This window comes from Poromitra crassiceps (assembly GCF_964638095.1).
Source record: "Poromitra crassiceps genome assembly, chromosome: 9".
In the NCBI taxonomy this organism is placed as follows: Eukaryota; Metazoa; Chordata; class Actinopteri; order Beryciformes; family Melamphaidae; genus Poromitra; species Poromitra crassiceps.
The window spans coordinates 34,174,877-34,202,643 of record NC_139630.1 but is presented as its reverse complement, the minus strand read 5'-3'; the positions used below and the strand labels follow the sequence as shown (position 1 = coordinate 34,202,643).

Sequence of the window (27,767 nt, the reverse complement as noted above, 5' to 3'; positions counted from 1 at the left end):
ATTAGTGACTTGACTTCTCTGGTTACAGGTTTGCTGCACATATACGGTAGCCTATTGTTGTGTGATTTTGTCTGGGGATTAGTGACCTGACTTTTGTTTTGTTTTGTTGAAATGTTAATAAATGGGAGCTTCCCCAAACAGCGATCTCTTTCCCGACATTCCTCTCTGTGCACGAACCCTTTCACATGGTAATTAAACATCAAAACACCCGCGGCTTATAGTCCGGTGCGGCTTATAGAAGAAAAAAATAGTCAATTTTGGTCCCGCGGCTTATAGACCGGTGCGTCTTATAGTCCGGAATTTACGGTACTTCATTTTGCTAAATCTAATAGCCTGTCTGAAGGAGACAGACTCGACCAGACCACCAGATCCACATATTATTCATTGCCTTACTGTATATTCTTCCTCAATGCATCATGTACAGAAAAACTCACCCTAGTATTCAATAATAATATCGTTATCGCGGAAATACCCTGAAATATTGTGATATTCTTTCAGTGCCATAGCACCCACCCCTACGCTCTGTTGATCTCTGTGCTGGCTCTTGTGTCCAGACTGGAGAAGCTGGAGGAGGACATCATCTCGGCCGGAGCGGGCTTGGTCATCCTGGACTCGGTGGCCTCGGTGGTGCGGAAGGAGTTCGACACCACGCTGCCGGGGAACCTCGTGCACCGCAGCAACCTGCTGGGCCACGAGGCCGCCACGCTCAAATATCTGGCGCACGAGTTTCGCATCCCGGTAAGCAAACCCTAACCCGGAATTGTATTGCAAATCCTTATCCAAGTGGTCATTTTAAAGTGGTGTTTTACCTTTTTCCTTGATGTCAATTTTTCTATTTTTTCGTAGTTTGAATTTTTTCAAGCTGGTTTTAAAGGGATGTTTTAAAACAATGGTGGCCTGTGACTTCTGGGAGTTAAGGCAACAGACAGCAATAGCTTCTTACTCTGGAAAATACATTATTACTAGGCATAGGACTTTAACATAATTGCAATTGGAAAAACTAAAACGACACTGCTGTTATCTTTAAAATGGAGTGTGTTTTTGGCCATTTGGCATTTTAACTCATTGAATGCCATGGACGTCCTTCGACGTCCAATTAAATAGTGACGTAGAATGCCACGGACGTCCTTCGACGTCCAATGCGTTTTTTGACGGTGGGACGTCGATCAAAGCCTTCCGCAGCTCCTGTACAACTATAGTAGCTATTGGAGGTGTATAACCTATTTTACGGACTCATTGTGCTTGCTCGGTGCAGTCCAGATTAGAGACAGGTCCGAGAAACAGCCTAAAAGCCGTGGATCAAAGACAACCCGATGCATGCTCCCAGAGCCATTTGCTCTGTCGCGGGAGCTGACATTGGCTCCGAACAGGAGTCAATCCGCGCTCACAACTGAGCCCCTCTGTCCCTGTCTGTCTGTCTGTCTGTCTGTATAGTTTCTCCACCCGATTAGCAGACAGGAAAGCAGCCCCTGACGCCAAACCATTCAGCAATCCGGGTTGGCTCTTCCCTGCTGTGGCGCTGAGAGCCGACAGCAGCACACAAACGCAGCACTCCGAAAATATAATGGTTGCGTGAGGCTGTGTGCAGTGTGGGGAGGAGTTTACGGGGGGAGGGGGGGAGGGGGGTGGTGCACGCAGGGCATCACACAACAACTACGTCACTACATCAGAAAATATTATCTTCAGACTCAGTGAATGTGCTTGAAATGCTGCATTTCACAAAAGGCGGATTATCTCAGCTAATAATTTGAAAAGCCTGAAAACGCTGAAAACAACCTATCTTCTCCGGCTCATAACTAAAGAACGGAAAATGGTATCAATAAACTTTTTTTTGCTGATGATACAATAGAGCCAGCTCGTTCTTGTGCGTGTTCGGTGTTTACATAGTAATATCACACAATATTCTGTGGGCCTCGAGAAATCACTGAAAACGCTCTGAAAACTCTGGCACTGGGAGCATCCGTTCTCCAAAAGTGGCTGGCACTGAATGAGTTAAACAACACATCATTTGCAACAAGAACTTTATGAGGCATTACTGGGACATTTGACAAGTATTAAGATATCGATGTAGGGTGTGTTACAAAGGCACTGCAGGACAATACAAGATATCAACAACATTTTGAGAGTAGTGTCCAGCTCCGGTTTGCATATCTGAAGTTCAGGTACAGGGACTCCGCTAGAATTAATTGTGATCTTATTTTCTACCACTAGATGTCAGTGTTGTCATATGAAGAGTTTTGCTCCTAAATGAGATCTCAACTGTTTGACAAAATGTGACACACTCTCTGACAAAATCATTGATGGTACAAACATGACAAATTACAGCCCTTCTTAAAGCATAGCAGCTATTTAAAGTTCTCGCAAATCTCTTTTACAGGCTGGATCCCCCTAATTCGTAGGCATACTAGATGATCAACTTCAGTTGAAGATGTATTTCCATAAGGGATTTCTAGTGTTTTGGAAAATATCTCTCCATATAGACATGTCCCAATCTTCCTCGTGGTCATGAAAACCAGCAAATATGAAGCAGGTCATCATTACACTGCAGATACTGAGCTTATCTAGAATACCAAATGGGTTGTGGAATAAAAGCAGGTCCCATCTGACACCTTCCTCAAAGTAGTGTCATGCTGTGAGCGCTGTGTCTCGGCCAGCTCATATATCTGCAGTAGATGTGGTTCCAGCTGTCAGAAGATGATAAAGCAGTGCTAGAGGGCAGGGAAGAGTGGAGCTGCACGCCATCCGTCTTTGTGGGATGTTCTTTTTAAATTTGATCTCAATTATTTCATCCCTCTGGGGAATTTCTTCATCAGCTTGCTGTGCTTCAGTGATGATACAGCTAATAGGTCTGCTACTATTACTACTACTACTACTATAGTACTACTACTACTACTACTACTACTACTACTACTATAGTACTACTACTACTATAGTACTGCTATGCTATAGCACTATTACTACTAATATTACCGCTACTGCTGCTTTCACACTTTCTTCTTTTTTTAAATTATTATTATTATTATTATTATTATTATTATTATTATTATTATTATATATTTATATATTATTATTAAGTTTTTTCTTCTTTGGGGGTTAAACACAAAGTAACCTCCCCAGCCCCCACCCCGATATTCGATATTGTGAAAAATATTGCACATGGCTATATCGCTATATTCAATATTGAATGTGGGACCAGGCCTAGCTCTTACTGACTCCCAATGTTGATATGCTGTGTTGATATGTGTAGCTCACTTTGCGTCTCCAAGGCGCCCCACCTCTGACTCTGTTGAATGAAGTCAGCATTTGTACAGAAACACTAGAAGAAGAAACGTCAGATAGAGATCAGAAGACACCCCCCCCCAACCCTCCCACCCACACACACACCCGCCACCTCCATCCATGTGATTCAAAGTTTCCTCCCAAATCTCCTTAGAGCAGCGGTTTCCAACCCAAAGATGTTCTCGGCCCACATCCGACCATAAACAGTACAGAGGCCAAATAATATGCTCTTAGAGGACTTTTTATTTTAGCGATGAAAGGAGCTGTCCAACAGCACCACACAGAAATCAGAAAATAAAAGTGAGGGGGGCTGTCTGCAATAGCCTAATTAACGAATAATTGATTAAAAACAAAAAACAAAAACTATCATTCAACAATAGAGAAATGCATTCGCCCCCCCCCCATTGTTATTTTTAGCTTTTGCTCAAATGTTCTATGGTCACTCATGATTCAGTAGGTCAGGGGTTGGCTTAGTTCCAGCCTTAAAACTCATTATATAAGGATTTTTCAAAATGAGAGAAAATGAATGGGAAACTCATTTCCGGGGCAAGGGATGTCATGTGACTGTTCAGCTCTATAGCCATGTGCGAAGTGGGGCAGTTTCACAAGAATCGCATATTTGCCAGTTTACATGGCGACGGCAAAAGGGTGTAACCTGGTTTGAAAAGTTTGTGTTTTCAGGCCCCAAACGCAGTTGTTATGTGAACGAAAGACCAAACCGCAACAAAAGTGTGCTGTTTCATGAGCGTCCGGGTAGTGCAGCGGTAGATTCCCTGCCTACCAACACGAAGGTCGCGGGTTCGAGCCGACGTGTTACCTCTTGGTCGGGCATCCATACAGGCACAATTGACCGTGTCTCTGTGGGTGGGAAGCCGGGTTCCCCTCTGGTCGGTCGGGATCACCTGTTCGGTGGAGAGGGAAACTGAGCGGAATAGCCAGATCCTCCCACGCGGCACGCGCTACTTTCCACCGGTGAAACTCCTCGCTGTCAGGTGAAAAGAAGCAGCTGGCGACTGCACATGTATCGGAGGAAGCGCTAGTCTACAACTCTCCTCAGATCGCAAGAGTGGGTGGAGCAATGACCGGCACAGCAGGGACTTGGCCAAGTACAATTGGGGAGAAAATGGAAGAAAAATCGGAAGAAAAAAAAGTGTGCCGTTTGACGCAGGGATTGTTGTGGTGTAAAAACGGCCTCTTACATTTCCTGTCCTGCTCTGGTATTTGTATTAAATGTTTTCCTCTCGTTAAACAATGAACAAACAGAAAAGCATATCATCACTCTCTGTGTGCCACACGAGTTTCCCCAGCAAACTGCTACCACAGAGCCGCTGTTTAGAGAAGCTTTAGGATGAATCACTGTTGTGTTATATCAACCCAACGATGGAGAATAAACAGGCTGTTGTTTATTTGAAAATGTCACAGATTGTTACTCCCAGGGAAAATGAATGAGTAGCCTTTTCCCCTTGATCTGCAACGACTGTTGAGGTGCCGTCGAGCAATAAAGTGAACTGTGCGACCCGTGATCTCAAATAAACTGTGAATTCTGGAGCAAACGGCCAATCTAGCAATTGAATAGGTGCGAATGGACGGACATTTTGACAAACAAGTGTCTTCCTCAGAGTCAACCACAAGCGTCTTCCTCAGAGTCAACAACAAGCGTCTTCCTCAGAGTCAACAACAAGCGTCTTCCTCAGAGTCAACAACAAGCGTCTTCCTCAGAGTCAACAACGGACGGATGGAATGACAAGTTTAAATACCCCCCGCCCCCACAGTCTCTCATTGGCAATGCATGGTCAATATGTCATTAGAACAGCCTGTGGTGGTGTGTGTGTGTGTGTGTGTGTGTGTGTCATTCAAGCCATGTCCTTTGTTGACTCTGTGGAAGACATTTGTTTGTGCAAACGTCATTCTGTTTGCACCTATTAAATTGATTAATTGACAGTGTGCTGCAGAATTGATCTTGTATTCTAGATCACTCATAGCCTGGGTAAACCCATCCCCCACGTGACCTGCTCTCAGACCTGTTCTCAGTCACTAGTGACTGGGAACTGAGAGAGCAGGTCACGTGGGGGATGGGTTTACCTAGGCTAGATCACTCAGTCCCATTTTTGAGAGGCACCGGTTCTGCAAGGTTCTGCAAGTTCCGTCAGCTAAAGCGCGGATATTCCCCTCTTTGAATTGTGACCTGTGTTTGTACTGTACCTATAGGTGGGAATGCACGGATGTATGAATATGAAGGAAAACATGGCGGTGCCGAGGGAGAGAACTCGGTCATCCTTACCGGGTTACTAAACGCTAAAAGCAACGTTCTTCTTTCTATATCTCAGCTGTGCATCTAGAGCACGGCCCCACCAAGCTGTAGAAAGCCTAGCTTGAAGCGTCACAGCCTGACAGAGGAGCAGCCTGTGTGCAGGCGTTATGTACACATGTCACATAGGCCCTACTCTCCGTCACGTAGCAACAAGATCCTCTCCATGCTCTCAGCTTTTGTTCCGATAATCTCCTCTCCCTCAGCCCTCAGTCGTTACCCAGGCCTCTCCTCTCCCTCCTTCCCTCCCTCAGCCCTCAGTCATTACCCAGGCCTCTCCTCTCCCTCCTTCCCTCCCTCAGCCCTCAGTCATTACCCAGGCCTCTCCTCTCCCTCCTTCCCTCCCTCAGCCCTCAGTCGTTACCCAGGCCTCTCCTCTGCCTCCTTCCCTCCCTCAGCCCTCAGTCATTACCCAGGCCTCTCCTCTGCCTCCTTCCCTCCCTCAGCCCTCAGTCATTACCCAGGCCTCTCCTCTCCCTCCTCTCCCTCAGCCCTCAGTCATTACCCAGGCCTCTCCTCTCCCTCCTTCCCTCCCTCAGCCCTCAGTCATTACCCAGGCCTCTCCTCTCCCTCCTTCCCTCAGCCCTCAGTCATTACCCAGGCCTCTCCTCTCCTTCCCTCCCTCAGCCCTCAGTCATTACCCAGGCCTCTCCTCTCCTTCCCTCCCTCAGCCCTCAGTCATTACCCAGGCCTCTCCTCTGCCTCCTTCCCTCCCTCAGCCCTCAGTCATTACCCAGGCCTCTCCTCTCCCTCCTTCCCTCCCTCAGCCCTCAGTCATTACCCAGGCCTCTCCTCTCCCTCCTTCCCTCCCTCAGCCCTCAGTCATTACCCAGGCCTCTCCTCTCCCTCCTTCCCTCAGCCCTCAGTCGTTACCCAGGCCTCTCCTCTCCCTCCTTCCCTCAGCCCTCAGTCATTACCCAGGCCTCTCCTCTGCCTCCTTCCCTCCCTCAGCCCTCAGTCATTACCCAGGCCTCTCCTCTCCCTCCTCTCCCTCAGCCCTCAGTCATTACCCAGGCCTCTCCTCTCCCTCCTTCCCTCAGCCCTCAGTCATTACCCAGGCCTCTCCTCTCCCTCCTTCCCTCAGCCCTCAGTCATTACCCAGGCCTCTCCTCTGCCTCCTTCCCTCAGCCCTCAGTCATTACCCAGGCCTCTCCTCTCCCTCCTCTCCCTCAGCCCTCAGTCATTACCCAGGCCTCTCCTCTGCCTCCTTCCCTCCCTCAGCCCTCAGTCATTACCCAGGCCTCTCCTCTCCCTCCTCTCCCTCAGCCCTCAGTCATTACCCAGGCCTCTCCTCTCCCTCCTTCCCTCAGCCCTCAGTCATTACCCAGGCCTCTCCTCTCCCTCCTTCCCTCAGCCCTCAGTCATTACCCAGGCCTCTCCTCTCCCTCCTTCCCTCAGCCCTCAGTCATTACCCAGGCCTCTCCTCTGCCTCCTTCCCTCAGCCCTCAGTCATTACCCAGGCCTCTCCTCTCCCTCCTCTCCCTCAGCCCTCAGTCATTACCCAGGCCTCTCCTCTCCCTCCTCTCCCTCAGCCCTCAGTCATTACCCAGGCCTCTCCTCTCCCTCCTCTCCCTCAGCCCTCAGTCATTACCCAGGCCTCTCCTCTCCCTCCTTCCCTCAGCCCTCAGTCATTACCCAGGCCTCTCCTCTCCCTCCTCTCCCTCAGCCCTCAGTCATTACCCAGGCCTCTCCTCTCCCTCCTTCCCTCAGCCCTCAGTCATTACCCAGGCCTCTCCTCTCCCTCCTTCCCTCAGCCCTCAGTCATTACCCAGGCCTCTCCTCTGCCTCCTTCCCTCAGCCCTCAGTCATTACCCAGGCCTCTCCTCTCCCTCCTCTCCCTCAGCCCTCAGTCATTACCCAGGCCTCTCCTCTGCCTCCTTCCCTCAGCCCTCAGTCATTACCCAGGCCTCTCCTCTCCCTCCTTCCCTCAGCCCTCAGTCATTACCCAGGCCTCTCCTCTCCCTCCTTCCCTCCCTCAGCCCTCAGTCATTACCCAGGCCTCTCCTCTCCTCTCCCTCCTTCCCTCAGCCCTCAGTCATTACCCAGGCCTCTCCTCTCCCTCCTTCCCTCAGCCCTCAGTCATTACCCAGGCCTCTCCTCTCCCTCCTCTCCCTCAGCCCTCAGTCATTACCCAGGCCTCTCCTCTCCCTCCTTCCCTCAGCCCTCAGTCATTACCCAGGCCTCTCCTCTCCCTCCTCTCCCTCAGCCCTCAGTCATTACCCAGGCCTCTCCTCTCCCTCCTTCCCTCCCTCAGCCCTCAGTCATTACCCAGGCCTCTCCTCTCCCTCCTTCCCTCAGCCCTCAGTCATTACCCAGGCCTCTCCTCTCCCTCCTTCCCTCAGCCCTCAGTCATTACCCAGGCCTCTCCTCTCCCTCCTTCCCCGCTTGTTTTATTTAGTCTGCCTGCGCGTCGTGTTTTCGATCACGCCTCGGCCAAACGTGCGATTGTCTGCGCTGGTGTTTTGGCATATGGATATTTGTGGTTAGGCTGAGTGCTGTTGGAACTTGACAAAGCAAACAGCCCTTTCAGTATCAGTGAAAATATGCCCTGACAAGAAACGCACAACGAGAGGAGGGAAGTTACCTCGCCGTGGCCCTCCTGGCATTCTTCTTTTGAGACTATGGTGACTAAATCAACAGCAGACTTTTATCACCAGCAGCACCCAGGGCCATGGCAGCAGAGGGTTGTTGAGTTGATCAAGCGTTGTCACGGTGCTGTTTGAAGTGCCAAAACCAGATTTAATCAGGCTGTTGATGACTTTGGCAGATTGGACAGCTTTGCTTCTTTTAATCTTTGTTTACCCAAGGAAAGGTTTGCCGACTGAGCATGCGTTTTGTTTTTGCTTCGCATTCGTTCACTGACACACATTCACACCTGGATTGCTTAGTTCAACCGCAGTCTTCTACTGTTGGCCGCCGCCTTGCCCAAGCGCACCCTGGTGGTCGTTTTTGCGGGAGGCGAACCTGACACTCTCTGTACCCAGATTTCACAGTAACGGCTGGAGATTTGGACCGGCCACCTTCTGCACATAAACCTGCTTCTCTAATCCAGTGGTTTTGAACATTTTTGGCTCGTGACTCCTTCAAACGGAGAGTTCAACCAAAGAATGATTTTCCCCTTTCAGCTTGTTTGATTTGATTTATTATCAGAGGAGGCCAACAGGCTGAAAAACATTTAGTATTTCACAAGGGGGGGAAAAAGTAGAAAACTGAGAAAAATCCGGAAAAAAAAATAGACTTGATAATTCATTTGTAGTTGAAATATGCGTTTTTCCTCTCCCATAAATCATCTCGGAAACCAGGTTGAGAATCGCAGCTTTAACCTATATGTTGCTTCCAAGGCGTATAAACAGTGTTGGATGATGTATTGTAAGATACTGTCTGGATTAGGGGGAGTCCAGAATAAGGAGCTCAATGGGCTCAGGAGGCATTATGATCCAGGTGTAATCAGCTCGCTACGCTAACGCTGCTACAGTATGACGCACCGCAAACGCTCTGATCCTGGAGATTCCTTTCTTAAATGATGACTTGCTATCGTTTCAGCTGCATTTCTTGATGACAGAAATGCTGTGATAGAGCTGCTTTGGCAAAAAATAACACGCCACCAGACAGGCCTGGAAATACACAGTTTCATATCACAGAGGTTTTATTATAATGCGCGCCACCAAACAAGCCCACAAGAGATACAGGGTTCTATCTGTCTGTTCTGTGTGTGGTTTTAAAACAGGACAATAGTTGGGTTTCCATCCAAAGGTATCGCGAATTTTAAGCGAATTTTCAGAAAGTCGGCAAAAGAAAATGCGAAATAATGCGTGATTCCATCCGCTGCTATTATGCGAATTATAGAGCTGTCAATCACCTGGTGTTGATCCGATATGTTGCCGTCTTGGCAACGACCAAGCTCTCTTAAACTACTGTCTACTAAACACATCTAACGCTATTTACTTAAAGTTTCTTAATGATCTACAAGTAGACAAAGGTACCATAAAAGTGTAAGTGAATACAATTCCATTCAATTCTAGAAGTGAGTCGCCTTAAAGTTAATATCCTAGGCTTCTTCTGTTTGGCATTATATTTACCTTGTGTAGCCCTGTTGTGTGTAGGCTACACGGTATGTCATGTTTTGCAGTGATCAAGACAAACTGCAGGGTTTTTGACTGGAGAGACAACGGAATATCTCTTAATCAGTTTCCACTCCACTTATCGCATTTTCCTTTTATCGATACACCAGACTTTTCCACCTCCCTCGAGCGTGAAAACATTTTTTGCGATATTTGGAGGTTTTTGCTAATTTTGCATCATTTCCACTCAGTTTATTTTATGTGCAAATTGAAATTTCGCATAAAAACAGGTGGATGGAAACCTTCGGAAACCCGACCATTGTAGCATAGAATGAGTTCATGAGAACACACACACACACACACACACACACACACACACACACACACTGTCTTCTTGTCCATCCCATCTATTATCGCCTGGTGTTCACATGTCTGCACTACAGTTTACATGTACAGAAGTTATTTCACACATTTCCAACACATTCAGAACTTCTGCTTTGCGGTGACAGAATGACATGTATAATATAACAGCTATTATGGCACGTTCACATCATAAAGATAATGATCGTCACATCGTAATAAAGTAAACATGCATCGTGCAATCCATCAGTGTCGGCGATGCAAGGTAATGAAAGTTACCCGTCCCGGCAAAACGTAGCACATGGGAGGATCACGCTATTACCCCCAGTTCCCCTCCCCCTGGACAGGCGCCCTGACCGACCAGAGGAGGCGCTAGTGCAGCGACCAGCAAACATACCCCGCCTCCGGCTTCTCACGCACAGACACGGCCACAATTGTGTCTGTAGGAACGACTGACCAAGCCGGAAGCACCGCCGCCGGTAAATGAACCCGGGTCTCCGGCGGTGGTAGGCGAGTGCTTTTACCTCGACACTACCCAGAGACGCCCCCTGGTGGTAGGCGAGGGCTTTTACCTCGACACTACCCAGAGACGCCCCCTGGTGGTAGGCGAGTGCTTTTACCTCGACACTACCCAGAGACGCCCCCTGGTGGTAGGCGAGTGCTTTTACCTCGACACTACCCAGAGACGCCCCCTGGTGGTAGGCGAGTGCTTTTACCTCTAGTCTACACTACCCAGAGACGCCCCCTGGTGGTAGGCGAGTGCTTTTACCTCGACACTACCCAGAGACGCCCCCTGGTGGTAGGCGAGTGCTTTTACCTCTAGTCTACACTACCCAGAGACGCCCCCTGGTGGTAAGCGAGTGCTTTTACCTCGACACTACCCAGAGACGCCCCCTGGTGGTAGGCGAGTGCTTTTACCTCTAGTCTACACTACCCAGACAGACCCCCTTTAGTCAGCTGTATTTGACTGATAAATGATCATATATGTCGCATTTTCAGCCCAAATGCCTAAATTCACAGTGTGCTGCTGCAGTAGCCGTTGATTAGATTGTGCTTACCCAGACGGAGCTTCTATCTCGTGTTACTGGCAACAAGATGATCACTGGCTGTAAGTTGGCCATGGCCCGCTCTGCTGCTGAAGCTGTTACACTGTAATGTTGGTGATCAAAGACAGGGGGCAGGCAGGAGCCGTCTCAAGGTTCGAGAAGCGGCCTTCAGGTCAGGTCAGCTTGAACTTTAGAGCTAAAGTGCTGCTGCTGTGTTTGCTGCACATTGTCCTATTGCACTGAGGTGTAGGCCCGGGGTCAGGAGGTCACTGGCCTGGCTAGGAAAACGGGGCAGGGAAAGTTAATGAGAAACACAGTCTCCATCACTAACAGTGATTGAAACGCTCTTGAGCAAGGCATCCCCCCCCACCCACCCAACTGTCCCAACTTAGTGGCCAATGAAAGAAAACTCTGGTTGTCCTTTCTGTGAATCTGGAGAGAAGCATGTATGAGAAAAGTGCATGCATGCTTAGTCAACTTTCCCTGGATACAAAAGAAAGAGAGAAGCAGGCGAAATGGAGATCGTTTTATTTTCCAGCTTAGTCCATTAGAAATCAAGAATTTATTTTCCAAGCGAGTAGCGCTACATTTAAGTTAGACATAACAACAATAAAAAAACACACTTCCCAAATGAGTAAGAGCTCAGAGGCTTAGGAGAGGGTCTGGCTTGAACCCTTGGTAACCCGATGGCCACACGTACAGCAGAGTTTCTCTTCAGATGGATTAAAACTGACCATCTAGTTTTACTTTCAGCATTAGATTGAGTGAAAAAGTACCTGACACGTCTTCCTCTACTTGCTCTTCTAAGCCACTCTCTTGACATAAACTAGCCTTCATAGTTCTGGTTTCTCTCAAATCTTTTGCGAGCACCAGTGTCTTTACATGTCAATACATCCTAGGATTACGGGAATATTGCCGAGGCTTTGAGGGGCTGACCCTCTGCCCTTCTTAGTCTTGGTTTCTTGTAATGTTACACTCACAGTTGAGGTTCTCTGGATAACAAAAGTAATGACTTGCAAACCAACAACAAACCGTGGCTTTACAAAGCCAACTTCTCCTGAATTTGTCTCTTGTTTTCTTCTCCCTAGGTGGTCCTGACCAACCAGATCACCACTCATGTGGGGGACAGAGGTGAGAGACCTCATGGAGGGCTGTTTTGGGGGTTGTGGGGGGTCGACCAGAGAAGAGCCAGAACAACAAGCGTTATGTTGTCATTCTGAACGGCATCTCTGTTTGCCACAAACAGGGCTCCCAAGGAGGTGTCATGTCTTTAAAGCAACAAAAAAACAACATCTCTTTGGAGAGGGGGGGTTTTAGAGTATACTGCGAACATGGGCGTTCGGGTAGTGCAACAGTAGATTCCCTGCCTACTAGAGATGCGCGGATGAGCTTTTATGCCATCCTAATCTGCGTGTATGCATGAACCGTCCGCCCGCCATAAATCCGCGCAAATCATTTCATACTATTTATAGATCAGCGCACCCGACGCTATAAACGCTATAAAACGCTATAAAAGGAGCGAACTTACGGTTTCTGCTGCCGTTGGTGCGATCGCTGCAGTCCAAGACTCCAAATAAACTTCCATGCTGTATTATATCCAGTCCACCACTTGCCCTCATGTAGCTTACTCGGCTAACGCTATAGCTTTAAGTTTAGTTTACTGGATTGTCTCATTGTATGGGAAAATACGAACGCGTCTTCTCTTCAAAAACGTCTTCAGCGGAGACTCCTTTTTGAGGGTGACATCATTGACCATATATGGACGAAAAGTGTAGCCTTGCGACCTAGCACATGGCTATTGTTGTGTTTACGGCCGTGGGTCCTTTGGGGGATCTACAATAGGCGACTAAGAATGTGCCTGACGAAAAATGTAGCTTAAAATACGTTCATAGACTAGAGAACGTAATTAATATTATTTTTCCTCATTAATGATACATCGTTTCAACCGCCCGCAACCCATCCGCTATTAATCAGAATGTTTATTTTTATGATCTGGCCCGCCCGCGGCGCGGGATATCCGCGGTCAGCGCGGTTATAACTGCATCACTACTGCCTACCAACATGAGGGTCGCAGTTTGGAGCCCCCATGTGGCCGTGTCTGTGCGTGGGAAGCCAGATAAAGGGTATGTGTCCTGGTCGCTGTTGCGACTAGTGCCTCCTCTGGTCGGTCGGGGGCGTCTGTTCGGGAGGAAGGGGAACTAGGGGGAATAGCGTTGATATCCCCCACGCGCTACGTTCTGACGGTGAAACGCCTCGCCGTCAGGTGAAAAGGAACGGCTGGCGACTGCACATGTATCGGAGGAAGCATGTGCTAGTCTACGGCTCTAACCAGTCGGCAGAGGGGGTGGAGCTACGACCGAGACCGCAGCGGGAATTGGCCAAGTACAATCGGCGAGAAAATGGCAGAACAATCTGAAAAACATTGTTTTTCTTTTTCTTTTTAAGTTCGCTATAATGCAAACGTAATATCTGTTAAAACACAAATTGGGCATTTAATCACCTCAGTAGTCATTTTGAAAATGCGTCTCTAGTGTATAGATTTCATTGCCTCAAATAGTGTAAATTCGACCCACGAACAAATCTGTCAATGCCACCATGGGAGAATCCATTTTTAACCAGTAGAAACAGGATTAGCATCATAAAAACACTCGTAAACACAATAAAGCACAATAAAACACGCAATAAAAACTCTACCTTCATTTCTATATACGTAAAAGTGGTCTTTTTATTTTATTTCCATCCTTTACTACCTTTATAATCATATATTTTATGGCTTAGCTATCCAACCTACACCTAGATTCTCTGCCGCCGCAGTGACTCAACGTTGCCTCGGGATGAGTGAAAAAAAAAAAAACGATGAACAGTAGAACGCAGCCAAAGCACGTTAACTTTTTCCGAGCCCTAACTCCTCTGAGAGGCACAGATATGCCTGGAGCCGTTAAGAACCATCCTGTCATTAAGTCTGAGGGTGGGGGAATTAACACCACTTTTTACTGCCTGCTCGCTGAGCTACTGATGCAGTTTCACTCCGACACCAAGAGGGATCGCTTGGAAAATGACCTTTATGATAATGTTTTTAACCACCGGTGTGCTTCAATTCGACTGTGTTCAATATATTAATGTTTCCACTAGGGCTGTCTGGGTATTGTTTAAAACATTACAATACCAGTACCACTATCAGTACTCTTAAAGTGATACCGATACCAAGAGAGTACTTCGTTCGATACCTCCCCCCCCCCTTCCCCTCAGCGCCACAGGTGTGTGTAGTATACAGTAGGCATACTTTTGGACGTTTTGATGGCATCTCACTGAACTGCCAGCTCCGTCACATATACCCAAGGAAACCAAAAGGACAAGAGAGGGAAAAGCTTTAGCATTGTGGAGTCCACCTTCCTCTGGGTAGAGCCCTCACTGGCTGCTGTGGAGGAGACAGTTCCCTCTGGGTAGAGCCCTCACTGGCTGCTGTGGAGGAGACAGTTTCACTGGGTAGAGCTCTCACTGGCTGCTGTGGAGGAGACAGTTTCCTCTGGGTAGAGCCCTCACTGGCTGCTGTGGAGGAGACAGTTTCCTCTGGGTAGAGCCCTCACTGGCTGCTGTGGAGGAGACCGTTTCCTCTGGGTAGAGCCCTCACTGGCTGCTGTGGAGGAGACAGTTTCCTCTGGGTAGAGCTCTCACTGGCTGCTGTGGAGGAGACAGTTTCCTCTGGGTAGAGCCCTCACTGGCTGCTGTGGAGGAGACAGTTTCCTCTGGGTAGAGCCCTCACTGGCTGCTGTGGAGGAGACGGTTTCCTCTGGGTAGAGCCCTCACTAGCTGCTGTGGAGGAGACAGTTTCCTCTGGGTAGAGCTCTCACTGGCTGCTGTGGAGGAGACAGTTTCCTCTGGGTAGAGCCCTCACTGGCTGCTGTGGAGGATACAGTTTCCTCTGTGTAGAGCCCTCACTGTCTGCTGTGGAAGAGACAGTTTCACTGGGTAGAGCTCTCACTGGCTGCTGTGGAGGAGACCCTTTCTTCCTCTATTTGTGCTGTTGTTACCATTGTATTTGTGTTACGTTGTCTGTCTTGTTGCCACCATGAGGACCACACAGTGGAAATAAGTCCTGGACTTGTCTCCATTTCTCCAAACTGGGACTGCGCCGGCTGCATTCTACTGCATGTAGTACACCGACTGTCGGCAAGTACCTCATACTGTACAACCCCGCATCAAAAAATCCGAACTATCCCTTTAAGTCGTCATTTTCTGTGGGTGGAGAATATTTCCCGCCATTGTCACTGTGAATCTTTGGTGTCTGTGTTAGAGACGATGGGACGCCCTCCTCTGTTGCTATTGTGATGTAGGCTGATAGGACAGGTGATGGGTGTATTTTGACATCAAAATCTCACCCAGCTTTAAGTAAGGGGATATGGGTTTCTCTGTTAAGTTATCTAACGGACACCTGATATTGACCTGTAACTGTATTCTCTCCTCCTTCTCCTCTTCTCTTCTCTTCTTCTGCTTTTTGCTCTATCTACCTTTTGTTTGTCTTGTTCTCTCTTTTTCTATCTGTCATTTTAGAGCATCTCTCTCTCTCTCTCTTTTTTTTTTAGATCGTATCGATCTTTGCCTGAACTGAACTCGTCTCAGGACGTGAGACTTAGCCTTCGATTCTCTAGTCTGAGTCTCAGTCAAGTGCCCACAAATTCCACTGTGGGCTCCATTCAAAAAAGGCCTGGTTTTTCATACATTTAGCAATCACACAAAAAAACAGTACTTGCCTTAAACCCACGGTTGTTGCCTGTCGGTTTTTGTTCATGCCATAGCCTGTAAATTATTTTCTTCTGCGTGTGTAATTCTGTTTCCACCAATGGCAACAGCAGAGATGGTGCTGTTTTCCCCTGGGAAGTGGAAGAACAACAACAACGTCCATTTCCAATAGAGAGGCAAAGTGACCGCCTACTTCCTGCTTCAGCACGGTACCAGAGATTTTCATCCGCTATTTATTTTCCCAGACACATTTCGTAAAATGCTTATGAAAATAGTTTTACTGGTTCAAACCAAACGGTACAGATATATTTAGAAACAGGAGAGATCGCATAACATTTCACTGGGACCAAAACGTAAAAGAAATACGGGTTTAAAGAAAATATTTTTTAGATGTTGTTTTTTATTTTGGTCCAAGTGAAATGTTCTATGGTCTCTCCCGATTATAGCGTTAGCTGAACCGTTTGGTTCGACGAAGTAAAACTATTTTATAAGCATTTTACGAAATGTCTGGGAAAATAAATGGCGGATGAAAATCTCTGGTACAGTGCTGAAGCAGCTAGTGACGTTCCACTTTGCCTCTCTATTTAAAAGACAGGCCGAGACAGACAGGCGTGAACATGGCATCGGTATTGAAAACTATGCAACATTCAAGAACACTTGAATGTTTCACAAGACAAGTACTGTTTGCTACATGTAGGAAAAAGTAGGGCTGTTTTAAATGGAGCCCGCAGTGGAATTCACGGACACTTGTCTGAGACTCAGACTAGAGAAATGAAGGTTGACGTCTACGTCTGGCTATGTCTGACCCTACCTTCTTTCATTTTCTCTCTTATTTAGCTCTTTCCATCTATTTGTCCTGCACTTTCTCTTTCCCTCCTTAGATGTAATGTTTCCCCAGAGGTCCTGCTCTCTTTCATTCTCTCTCTCTCCCTCTCTCTCTCTCTCTCTCTCTCTCCCTCATCCCTCCATCTGTCCTGGGACAGTGCGTATGTTTGTGGATGGTGACTGAGAGTGGAACAATAGGCTGTGTATCCGATTCACCCTCCTTATGCTCGTGTAATCAGATTCACATCTCCCTGACGGCAACTCCTCCTGCCGTGTCCTCGCTGTCTTCTTTCCCTCTCTCTGTCTCTCTCTCTCTCTCTCTCTCTCTCTCTCTCTCTCTCTCTCTCTCTCTCTCTCTCTCTCTCTCTCTCTCTCTCTCTCTCTCTCTCTCTCACTGTCTTTCTATCTCTCTCGCCCTCTCCTCCCCTCCTTTGTCTCCAGCGCCGGTTTCCGTTTTCAGCCAGGGAAGCCCGCGGCTCGTCTTCCCTGAACGACGTCGGCCCTCGTCTGGAGCCTTCATCTCCCGGCGAGGGCCTCCCTCGTCTGGAGCCTTCATCTCCCGGCGAGGGCCTCCCTCGTCTGGAGCCTTCATCTCCCGGCGAGGGCCTCCCTCGTCTGGAGCCTTCATCTCCCGGCGAGGGCCTCCCTCGTCTGGAGCCCTCATCTCCCGGCGAGGGCCTCCCTCGTCTGGAGCCTTCATCTCCCGGCGAGGGCCTCCCTCGTCTGGAGCCTTCATCTCCCGGCGAGGGCCTCCCTCGTCTGGAGCCTTCATCTCCCGGCGAGGGCCTCCCTCGTCTGGAGCCTTCATCTCCCGGCGAGGGCCTCCCTCGTCTGGAGCCTTCATCTCCCGGCGAGGGCCTCCCTCGTCTGGAGCCTTCATCTCCCGGCGAGGGCCTCCCTCGTCTGGAGCCTTCATCTCCCGGCGAGGGCCTCCCTCGTCTGGAGCCCTCATCTCCCGGCGAGGGCCTCCCTCGTCTGGAGCCTTCATCTCCCCCGAGCGTCGGGACGATGGGCGAGGCTTTGAAAAGGACCTCTGTCTGTTTCTGTCTGAGGGAGGGCGGGTCCGGTTTCACCTTGGGGGGGAAGGGGGGGATCTGGCTACACACACTCAGGTGGGCTGGTCCTGTCTGTTTTTTTCTTTTTCTTTTTAAACCTTTATTTAGGGCGAGTCTCACTGAGAGCAATGCTCTCCTTTTTCAGGAGCGCCCTGTTCACATTCACACACACATTGTCACCTGGAAGCTGACCACCTTGCTCAAGGGCACCTCAGTGGTGGTAATGCGAGAGGGGCAGACCCAGACCCAGATCTGTCCTGCCGGTCCCGGCTGGGGATTGAACCGACGACCATCCAGTCACAAGCTCGCTTCTCTAACCTTTAGGCCTCCAGGCCAAATAGTAGCGGCGTACGACGGTTCCCACTGATTCTAATCGTGGGAGTTGCTAGAATCGACTAGAAGCGAGTTCCTCAAATCAACAACAGACACTGTGTGGGTGAAGAACATGTTGCTAACAACATATTTGTGAGGAATGGCCAAAAGGTGTTTCACACAAATTACTGGTCAAGATGCTTCTCGAGCGAAAGAAGTGGCGTGCTCAACTCACAGTCTTTAGAGTGTAACGGGTGCCCACCCAAAAATAATAGATGAATTTGTCAGCACTCGCAAAGTAAGTGTATATCACTCTTTTGATGATGCACAGCAGCAAAGCTAACTGACGCATTTCAGACCTAGGGTTTTCCTTACATTTTCTTATTTGTATTAATTTGTTAATACATGTTTTAATAACATGTTAATAACTTGTTTTTTTTTTTTTAATTATGCCTGTTTGGATTATTAGTATCAGTTGGTTGCAATCACCAGCAGGTTCCTGGCTTCTGTTTAATAGGGGTGACACACCCACAATGATTTCAGCAACACTGAGGAAAGCCTGGGGCTCAAAACGCGTCTGCTTGCTTTGCTACTGTGCATCGTTAACAAAGTGATATACGTAACACTTATTTGTGAGTACTGACAACTTCATCTGCCATTTTCAAGATGCTTCTCCAACAACCGCCGATTGTACACAGACAAAATGTTACCGGTCGACAAAGCGGAATGTGAAGATTCAAGGTGGGACTCTAGGAGCCAACTTTCTTGCTTGTTGGAGTTGCGGAATCAGGTTTTTGCTAATTTAGCAAAGTAGCTAATGTCCATGTTGCAATATTATTATCTATTGTCTAAATAGACAATGTCACAAAATTGATGAGACATATATGTGACAAAACTGGTCAAACACCGCAGAAATTAAAGGTGCAATAAATAAATAAAAATATATATAAAAATTAATTTTTAAAATAATTATATATTTGTTTTATAAAATTATATAAAAAAAATTAAAGGTGCAATAAATTTGAAGAAAAATCGGATGACGAATGCATTTCACCTTCTCTCCCCTCCCTCTGTTTAATATGACTGAGGATGCGTTTTGTAACTCTGACCCTTGCATGGGTTACACTTGGAGGACACTCTGGATAAGTTCAAATAGAACACAAATGGTTGGATAGTGTAGCCTACTTGCCAGATGAGCGGGGGTTTCACTCAAGACAGGACAATGAATGTAAGAGAGATTAGCCAGTCAGAGGATGGTATTCATTCAAAAGTCAGTAACACCTTTGACAGTAATACTTTTGATTGACAGTAATATCTTTGATTGAAAGTAATACCTTTGATTGACAGCTTACCAGACAGTTTCTGGTATTGTCCTGAAGTGATAAACCCTTTGCTGTCTCGCTGTACTGTGACTATCCCATGAAGCAGAAATGCCAAAAAAAAATGTAAAAAAGGAAACTTATTCAAATGAGTAGCAACTCTTCTTTGGCTTTGCTTTGCAGATATATTTATATTGCTTTAATTGAACTTGACTCTGTCAGTGTGAGTACAGAAAGTCACTGTTGACTGGATACTGACACCAGGAGACATTCAGTCACAGGTTAAATATGACTGCGATCTTGTGATAGGGCGATAAATATTTTGGGTGTTTTTGGACAGTTGAAAGACGAAACCAGCATTGAGGGAAAATAGCCCCGGAGTTAACCTGGGTAAACTAATGCATCAGTTTCTTGATATGAATACAAATATTGACTGTTGGCCGAATACCACGACTTGCTTGTGTTACTCATTTAGTAATGGGATGAATTTGACTCTGTATTTGTCATAAGGTATTAAAGGTCATACCTATTCCCTTCCTCAGTGTCGTTTTGGTCGTTCAAAGGAGAAACCAGTACTGAGCATAAATAGTCCTGGAGTTACCAGAGAAAACGAATAAAATTGTAATGACATATTATTTTGTTAAAATGAAGACACATATTGGCTGTCCACTGAAATACAGAGGCTCATTTAGTCATAATATGATATATATTATATATACCTATACTGTATATACCTATATATAAAGGTAATAGCTATTCACTTTTTCAGTGGTCTTTGGAAGGAGCCGAGGAGAAAGGGCTCTCCATCTCCACATCTCTTCCTCAGTGTGTGGTAGGACATCTCTTCCTCAGTGTGTGGTAGGACATCTCTTCCTCAGTGTGTGGTAGGACATCTCTTCCTCAGTGTGTGGTAGGGCATCTCCACATATCTTCCTCAGTGTGTGGTAGGGCATCTCCACATATCTTCCTCAGTGTGTGGTAGGGCATCTCTACATATCTTCCTCAGTGTGTGGTAGGGCATCTCCACATATCTTCCTCAGTGTGTGGTAGGGCATCTCCACATATCTTCCTCAGTGTGTGGTAGGGCATCTCCACATCTCTTCCTCAGTGTGTGGTAGGACATCTCCACATCTCTTCCTCAGTGTGTGGTAGGGCATCTCCACATCTCTTCCTCAGTGTGTGGTAGGACATCTCTTCCTCAGTGTGTGGTAGGGCATCTCCACATCTCTTCCTCAGTGTGTGGTAGGGCATCTCTACATCTCTTCCTCAGTGTGTGGTAGGGCATCTCCACATCTCTTCCTCAGTGTGTGGTAGGACATCTCTTCCTCAGTGTGTGGTAGGGCATCTCCACATCTCTTCCTCAGTGTGTGGTAGGGCATCTCCACATCTCTTCCTCAGTGTGTGGTAGGACATCTCCACATCTCTTCCTCAGTGTGTGGTAGGGCATCTCCACATCTCTTCCTCAGTGTGTGGTAGGGCATCTCCACATCTCTTCCTCAGTGTGTGGTAGGACATCTCTTCCTCAGTGTGTGGTAGTGCATCTCCACATCTCTTCCTCAGTGTGTGGTAGGGCATCTCCACATCTCTTCCTCAGTGTGTGGTAGGACATCTCTTCCTCAGTGTGTGGTAGGACATCTCCACATCTCTTCCTCAGTGTGTGGTAGGACATCTCTTCCTCAGTGTGTGGTAGGACATCTCCACATCTCTTCCTCAGTGTGTGGTAGGGCATCTCTCTTCCTCAGTGTGTGGTAGGACATCTCCACATCTCTTCCTCAGTGTGTGGTAGGACATCTCCACATCTCTTCCTCAGTGTGTGGTAGGGCATCTCCGCATCTCTTCCTCAGTGTGTGGTAGGGCATCTCCACATCTCTTCCTCAGTGTGTGGTAGGACATCTCTTCCTCAGTGTGTGGTAGGGCATCTCCACATCTCTTCCTCAGTGTGTGGTAGGGCATCTCCACATCTCTTCCTCAGTGTGTGGTAGGACATCTCTTCCTCAGTGTGTGGTAGGACATCTCCACATCTCTTCCTCAGTGTGTGGTAGGGCATCTCTCTTCCTCAGTGTGTGGTAGGGCACAAAGACACTGGGTGTCTGTGAGGTTCGCCCCCACCCATCCCGTCCCTGTGTTTAATCTAGCGGAGCTGCAGTCCTCCAAACGAAGCTCCCTCTGACCTCATTTTAGTGAAAACTCAATAGCTCAGCGAGTGCCAAGAGCGTCCGCTCGCTGCCAGCAGCAGCAGCAGCAGAGCCACCAGGAGAGCCGAGGACAGGCAGCGGGACGAGGATATACAAACACAAAGACAGAGTGAAGTGCAGAAGGCTCTGCAGACATGCCAGAACCACAAGAATAGGAGAAACTAACCGTCTGTGTCCTTATTCAGCGATCAGAATGAGCGTTCGCACAATGCTCGATACCCAAGGAAGGACCGAACGTTTAGTTTAGCTTAGCAAAGTTTGGGTCCGTTTATTTGAGCTTCGATTGCTTTAGCCTGCTTTAATTTGGCCCTAGCTTATCTCTGCTTTTCTTTGCGTCGCTTAGTTTAGTCTAGCTGGTTGAATATTTTCTAATATGCATATTGAAAATACACACACATCTATCTGAAAACGATGAAGGATAACACAGTTAGGCTGGGAGGGGGGTGGCCTGTGGCTGTACTGTGATAGGAGTCACATAGGAGTCACGAGTGGAAACTTGGAGCTGAGTTTGTAGAAAAGGAGTAGTAAAGAATGAACTAGTGTTGACTGTGTGTGAGGGCAGGAGTTGTAAGTTGACTGTGTGTGAGGGCAGGAGTTGTAAGTTGACTGTGTGTGAGGGCAGCAGTTGTAAGTTGACTGTGTGTGAGGGTAGGAGTTGTAAGTTGACTGTGTGTGAGGGCAGGAGTTGTAAGTTGACTGTGTGTGAGGGCAGCAGTTGTAAGTTGACTGTGTGTGAGGGCAGGAGTTGTAAGTTGACTGTGTGTGAGGGCAGGAGTTGTAAGTTGACTGTGTGTGAGGGCAGGAGTTGTAAGTTGACTGTGTGTGAGGGCAGGAGTTGTAAGTTGACTGTGTGTGAGGGCAGGAGTTGTAAGTTGACTGTGTGTGAGGGCAGCAGTTGTAAGTTGACTGTGTGTGAGGGCAGGAGTTGTAAGTTGACTGTGTGTGAGGGCAGCAGTTGTAAACAGTAGTGTAAACATGGCCTCTGGTGCACGCTGCTTTGTTTTACATTGACTGTGATGATTTGTGATCTCCATCGCTCTGTTGCTACGTTGGTTATGTCTCTCATGTCATTATCCTGATCACTGACATCGAGTGGGAGGTTTGCATTTGTCTCTGTACAGTGTTCCCCTGCAGGATTGAGTGAGACCGTAGTGGGTGGACCTCCTGACCTATACCCTCTAGAGGGCATGGTCCCCCTGGAAGGACATTTTGTACAGTTTAAAGTTAAATACATCAATCTGGTGCACTTTGAGAGCAAAATTAACAAATTAGACTATGGTGGGAGAAATTAGGGTAACTAATGGGAAACACTGCTGTAATCTCGCAACCGTCATTTTGCTCCTGTCCAAGATGCTGAGGTTGTACAGTATGTGCTGTAACTAAATGAATTCAGCTGCTGTTATCTGATTCGGATCGTGTAGTGCAGTGGTTCTCCACATGGGATCCAGGGGGGAAGGGGGGGCACTGGGGGGCGTTGAATGAGTTCCAGCCCCCCACCCCCCAAACAAATAGATGAATTGCTAAACTTGAGCAAATATTTGATTTACAGGAAGTTAACACAATTATAGAATGTAGAAGAATGACTGTTTTGATCATAGTTTCACTGTTGTCTCTCTACCTACAACACTGATAGTCATGAAGTTCTGGACAAAATCTAACAAGACAACATTCTCAGATTTATGTCCAGTAGACAAAATGTCCTCTAATAGGGACTAATGGGGACTAAATTAGGGGTCCTTGATAAGGAAAAGGTTGAGAATCACTGACGTAGTATACATGTATAAGACATCAGGACAAACTGTGTCTTCTACGAAACTGACTGCTGAGAGATTCCAAGTGAAATCTACAAGTCCCTAATTGATTTAAGCTATTTAACCCATTTCAATTAGGTTCATTCGCTCAACCCATAAGAAATAAGAGAGGAGTATTGTGCAGGTGAGGTTGCAAGCCTTCCTTTGTGCATGTGAATGAGAGATTGTGTGTAGGACTGACTGTGTGTGTGTGTGTGTGTGTGTGTGTGTGTGTGTGTGTGTGTGTGTGTGTGTGTGTGTGTGTGTGTGTGTGTGTGTGGGGCGGCCGTGGGTGGGATGTAAACCAGAAGAAATGGAGGCTAAACGGAGTCTTCCGCTGTGGTTTATAGCATCCAACAAACCCCCCCCCCCCCCCCCTGAACCCGCCCCGCCCCGCCCCTCTGCCCCTGCAGGGTCATGTGGGAGTTGGAGGGCAGTGGTGTGAGACCTGCCACCGGCCCTGCGGACAGACAGCCTCTCTTTGTCTGCAGGCCTCCTTCATTGACTGTGTGTGACAGAGACTCCACTGATTCAAGCCCCTCACGCTGGCTTCTCAGCACCGCCGCTGATAAGAGGGCCACTGTGTACATGCACACACACACACACACACACACACACACGCACGCACGCGCGCGCGCGCGCGCGCACACACACACACACACACACACACACACACACACACTCTGAGACACACCTCCTTGCCCTCACACAGCTCTATCTGCATGATTAGGCTTTTTGTCCCCAATTACATCGACATTGACATTTCAGACACATAGCTGGCAGTCTTATCCAGAGGAACTTGCAATGAGGGAGCTGTAGAATGAGCTTAACCCATTGATACCTGATGCAGCATTTGTGTGTGTATCCCTTTAAGACCGCGAACCGTGTCACGTGGTTCGCGGTCTTAAAGGGATATACACACACAAATGAGGGATATACACGCAAATGCTGCATCAGGTATCAATGGGTTAAATAGAATTCATGCCGTTTTTGACTCGGACTCCATTTTCCTCTCTTTCTTCCAACTTGTCGATGGATTCTGACTCACTCAGTTCAGTCCTGTAGATGGACCCCCGAAAAATAATTTTGTAATGAGACACATGCTGATAAAAGATGTTTGGAAATCATGACTTTCTGGAGTTTAGATACTAACCGGCCTGGCCTATCTCTTAGCACTTTGCCACCTGGCTGCGGCTGCCTCTCTCCATGCACTGCTATGTAAAGTAGTGCAAAAATAAATAGTTATAAGTCGTCGTTGTTATGGATAAACTAAACTAAATATATACAGTACATGTTACATTTGTCTCCATGATCTTGTCTTTTTTGAGTGGGAACAGATTATTTTGTCTCTGATCCAGCTGATGGATTTGATGTTTTGATAATGTCATCTTCTTGGCCCGCTAACTAACCATGCTATCTGGTCAGCTGATTCACCTGATCACCTGACATCTGATTTGCACAATAGATAGACAAACATGCTGATACACAAACATTTCCTGTAACCCACCACTATGCTCTGAGCTGGCAGCACTGAGCTCTCAGGACTTTAAAGGAGATGTTTAAAAGGAATGAGAGAGAGAGAGAAAGAGAGAAAGAGAGGGGGCGGAGATGGAGAGAGAGATATATTTTGAGAAAGGATGAGTTTTGGGTCAAAGTTGAGCGCGTGGAGGAAAGGAGAAAATGACAAATCTGATGTAGTTGTGTTTATGCGAGTCGACTTCCTCTCCATCTCACTGGGAGCTCGCTATCACATGTCACTGATAACATTTTATCTTTGCGTTCCTATAAAGAGAAACGTGATATCTTTTCTAAATACAGTCTTGCTGACATTGGCCACTTCAGCTGAATTCTCAAACTGTTGCTCTGGAGGCCTGAATTTTCAGAGGAACCTCTCTGTCCAACAAGCTGTCTTTGTAGGCTATTTCTGTCCAAAAAGCTGTCTTCGTAGGCTATTTCTGTCCAAAAAGCTGTCTTCGTAGGCTATTTCTGAGCCGGAGGCTAATTATGAAAAATTATTGTGTCCTCTGAAGGAAGTTAGCCCTCTTTAAAGGGCCGTTAAGTAAACTATGACCTGTAATAAACACAAGCAATCTATTTTTTTCACAAGAGAGACAAGTAAGCTAGCTAATCGTCTTGGTGAACAGCTAATAAATCACCAAGTTGTATACTGGAATAATAAAACTGCTTTCTCATTTGCTTTTTTGGGCTTGAGAACGAGACTTTTTTAGCCCTCGTAGCTGAAACGTTTTGCGACCCGTTCCATCACTGAGCCTTTGGAATTATTTTCTTTATTGCTGATTGATAAACAACCGTATCCAGCACTCACATGTATATGTACTATATATATATATATATATATATGTATATATATACATATGTATGTATATATATATATGTATATGTATATATATGTATATATATATTTAAGCAATATAGCATGAGAGCCAGTGTGTTGTGGCAAATATATCCCGCTGATCAGCTGTTATCCTGCTGAGCAGCGGGATATATGCCACAACACACGCTGCTCGAGTGCTATATTTTTGCTATATGCTATATTTGCTATATTTGTGCTTTTATAAAACGGTTTCCAAGTATGATAATATAATAATAATAATAATACTATAAGTCCGACTGGCATGTCATTCTGATAGAGTCAGTTGAAACACTGCTGTAAGGCGGGACCGCAAGAACGTGCGGGTGATTTGATTGGATCGTTCTGGAGAAGGAGTTGACATTGGCCAATCCTGGCGCTTGCTGAGAAGCTGAGAGCTTTCTGGAAAGCCCGACACGCAGCTTGAGCGCAGCGCTGCATTCTCAGCGCTTGCTGAGAAGCTGAGAGCTTTTCTGCAAAGCCCGACACCAACTAACGTTACGGGGTTAAATGCGGGGTTAACAGCCTTTTTTTTGCAAAGAAGACATTAGCCCGCGTCTATTCTTGTACAAAACATAATTTTCTGCGAAGTATTAGTAAAGTTATAAGCGAAGATCGATTCACAAGGATCTGACAGCTGTCTCCGCCATTTGTTTTTTCTACATTGTTATTTGAGGTAACCAAAGCCTTTTAGTAAGAGAGTTGCCATGGCCATGGGTTATTGGAGTGGGTTACTGGATTTATACAATGGCTGTGAACCAATCAGATTGCTTGATTTGAGAGAGCCGTTTTATAAATATATATGTATATATATGTATATATATATGTATATATATATATATATATATATATGTATATTAAGGTCACTATGTGCTGCAAGCTCATAAAAGTCTTCCTTATTGCCCCTTTTGAAGTGGCAGAAACTGCTGAGGAATCTTTGGCATTATAAAATATCAGCTAGTATAAAAACGGGGAATTTCCCAGTCCAACGCTCTTTTCTTCCCATGCCAACATGCTGATAATTTCATTCACCAAAGACTCCATCGCAATCTTACTTGCATAGCGTCTTTCTTTTTCTCCTGCACTGGTGCTGATACTCTTAAGACGCTGCCTGTGGACAGACTGTTGTTCGGGAAGCCGTCCAGTAGGGTGGGCTGGTTCAGTTTACATGCCTGGCTGGGGTCCTGCCTCGCTTACCATATCTGCTGTTCCAGCTGTGGGGAATCATATGGGCCGTGCGGTTAGCTGTACGGGCCAGTGGCGGTTTGTGTGTGTGTGTGTGTGTGTGTGGGGGGTGGTGGTCAGGTTGGTGGGGTGAATGGGTAGGAGTAGGGGAGGAGGCTCTGGGTGTTTGTGTTGGAGGCAGCATCAGCAGAGCCAGCAGGCCCGGGGAAGGCAGGCCGATAGCAGAGCAGCCCTCCAGGGAGGAGAGGGGAGGTCCCAACTGCACACATGGAGTTTGTTTAGTCTGCCTCTCCTTCCCACCGGCTCTCTCTCTCTCTCTCTCTCTCTCTCTCTCTCTCTCTCTCCCTCTCCCTCCCTTCTTCCCCTCAATACAGAGACTCGGGAAACTGTGATTCTGTTCAAACCACCATGATCAGTGGAGTGGTGCCATACGTTTTCAGTTATGGTTCTCCTTGCTTTTGATATGAACGAACGAGAGATCTTAGTTCTGTGGTGTGTCCTGTATGGATATATTTAGCTTTCTTGTCTTTTCAGCGGAAGCTCACGATCCTGAAATGTGAAGAATAGTTAACTTTGACACCAAATGGCCGCTAATTTATACTACTTTGCTTAATTAATTATTGGAAGAAGAAGAGTGAGGGGCAGAAAATATTAAGTATTTCATATGAATATTACAAAGATTAAAAATATCATACGTTTGTATATTACATACATACAGACAGACAGACAGACAGACAGACATACTTTTCACATTACTAAATCATATCTCAATGAGTAGTGCATAACATTGTACTGTAAGCTTATTCAGTTTAAAACATCCACCAAAATGGCCCTCTGTTGTTGATGTAGTCTCCTGCTGTAACCTGTTGCTCAAATCAATCAGCTGCACAATGGCCATGTCATGTGATGCCCCCCCCCCTC

General features: G+C 47.0%; 1 protein-coding gene across 2 annotated transcripts in view; it reads left to right on the top strand.

Moving 5' to 3' along the window:
* rad51b (RAD51 paralog B) overlaps positions 1–27,767 on the top strand; it is an 89,487-nt gene that overhangs the window by 4,881 nt on the left and 56,839 nt on the right. For both annotated transcript variants that reach the window (XR_014553053.1, XM_083643652.1), the window contains exons 6-7: positions 555–738; positions 12,143–12,185. Coding sequence is in view for 1 of the 2 variants with exons in the window: in XM_083643652.1 (XP_083499778.1) it covers positions 555–738; positions 12,143–12,185 (227 nt within the window). In the remaining variant the exon portion in view is untranslated. The remainder of the gene's footprint in view (positions 1–554; positions 739–12,142; positions 12,186–27,767) is intronic.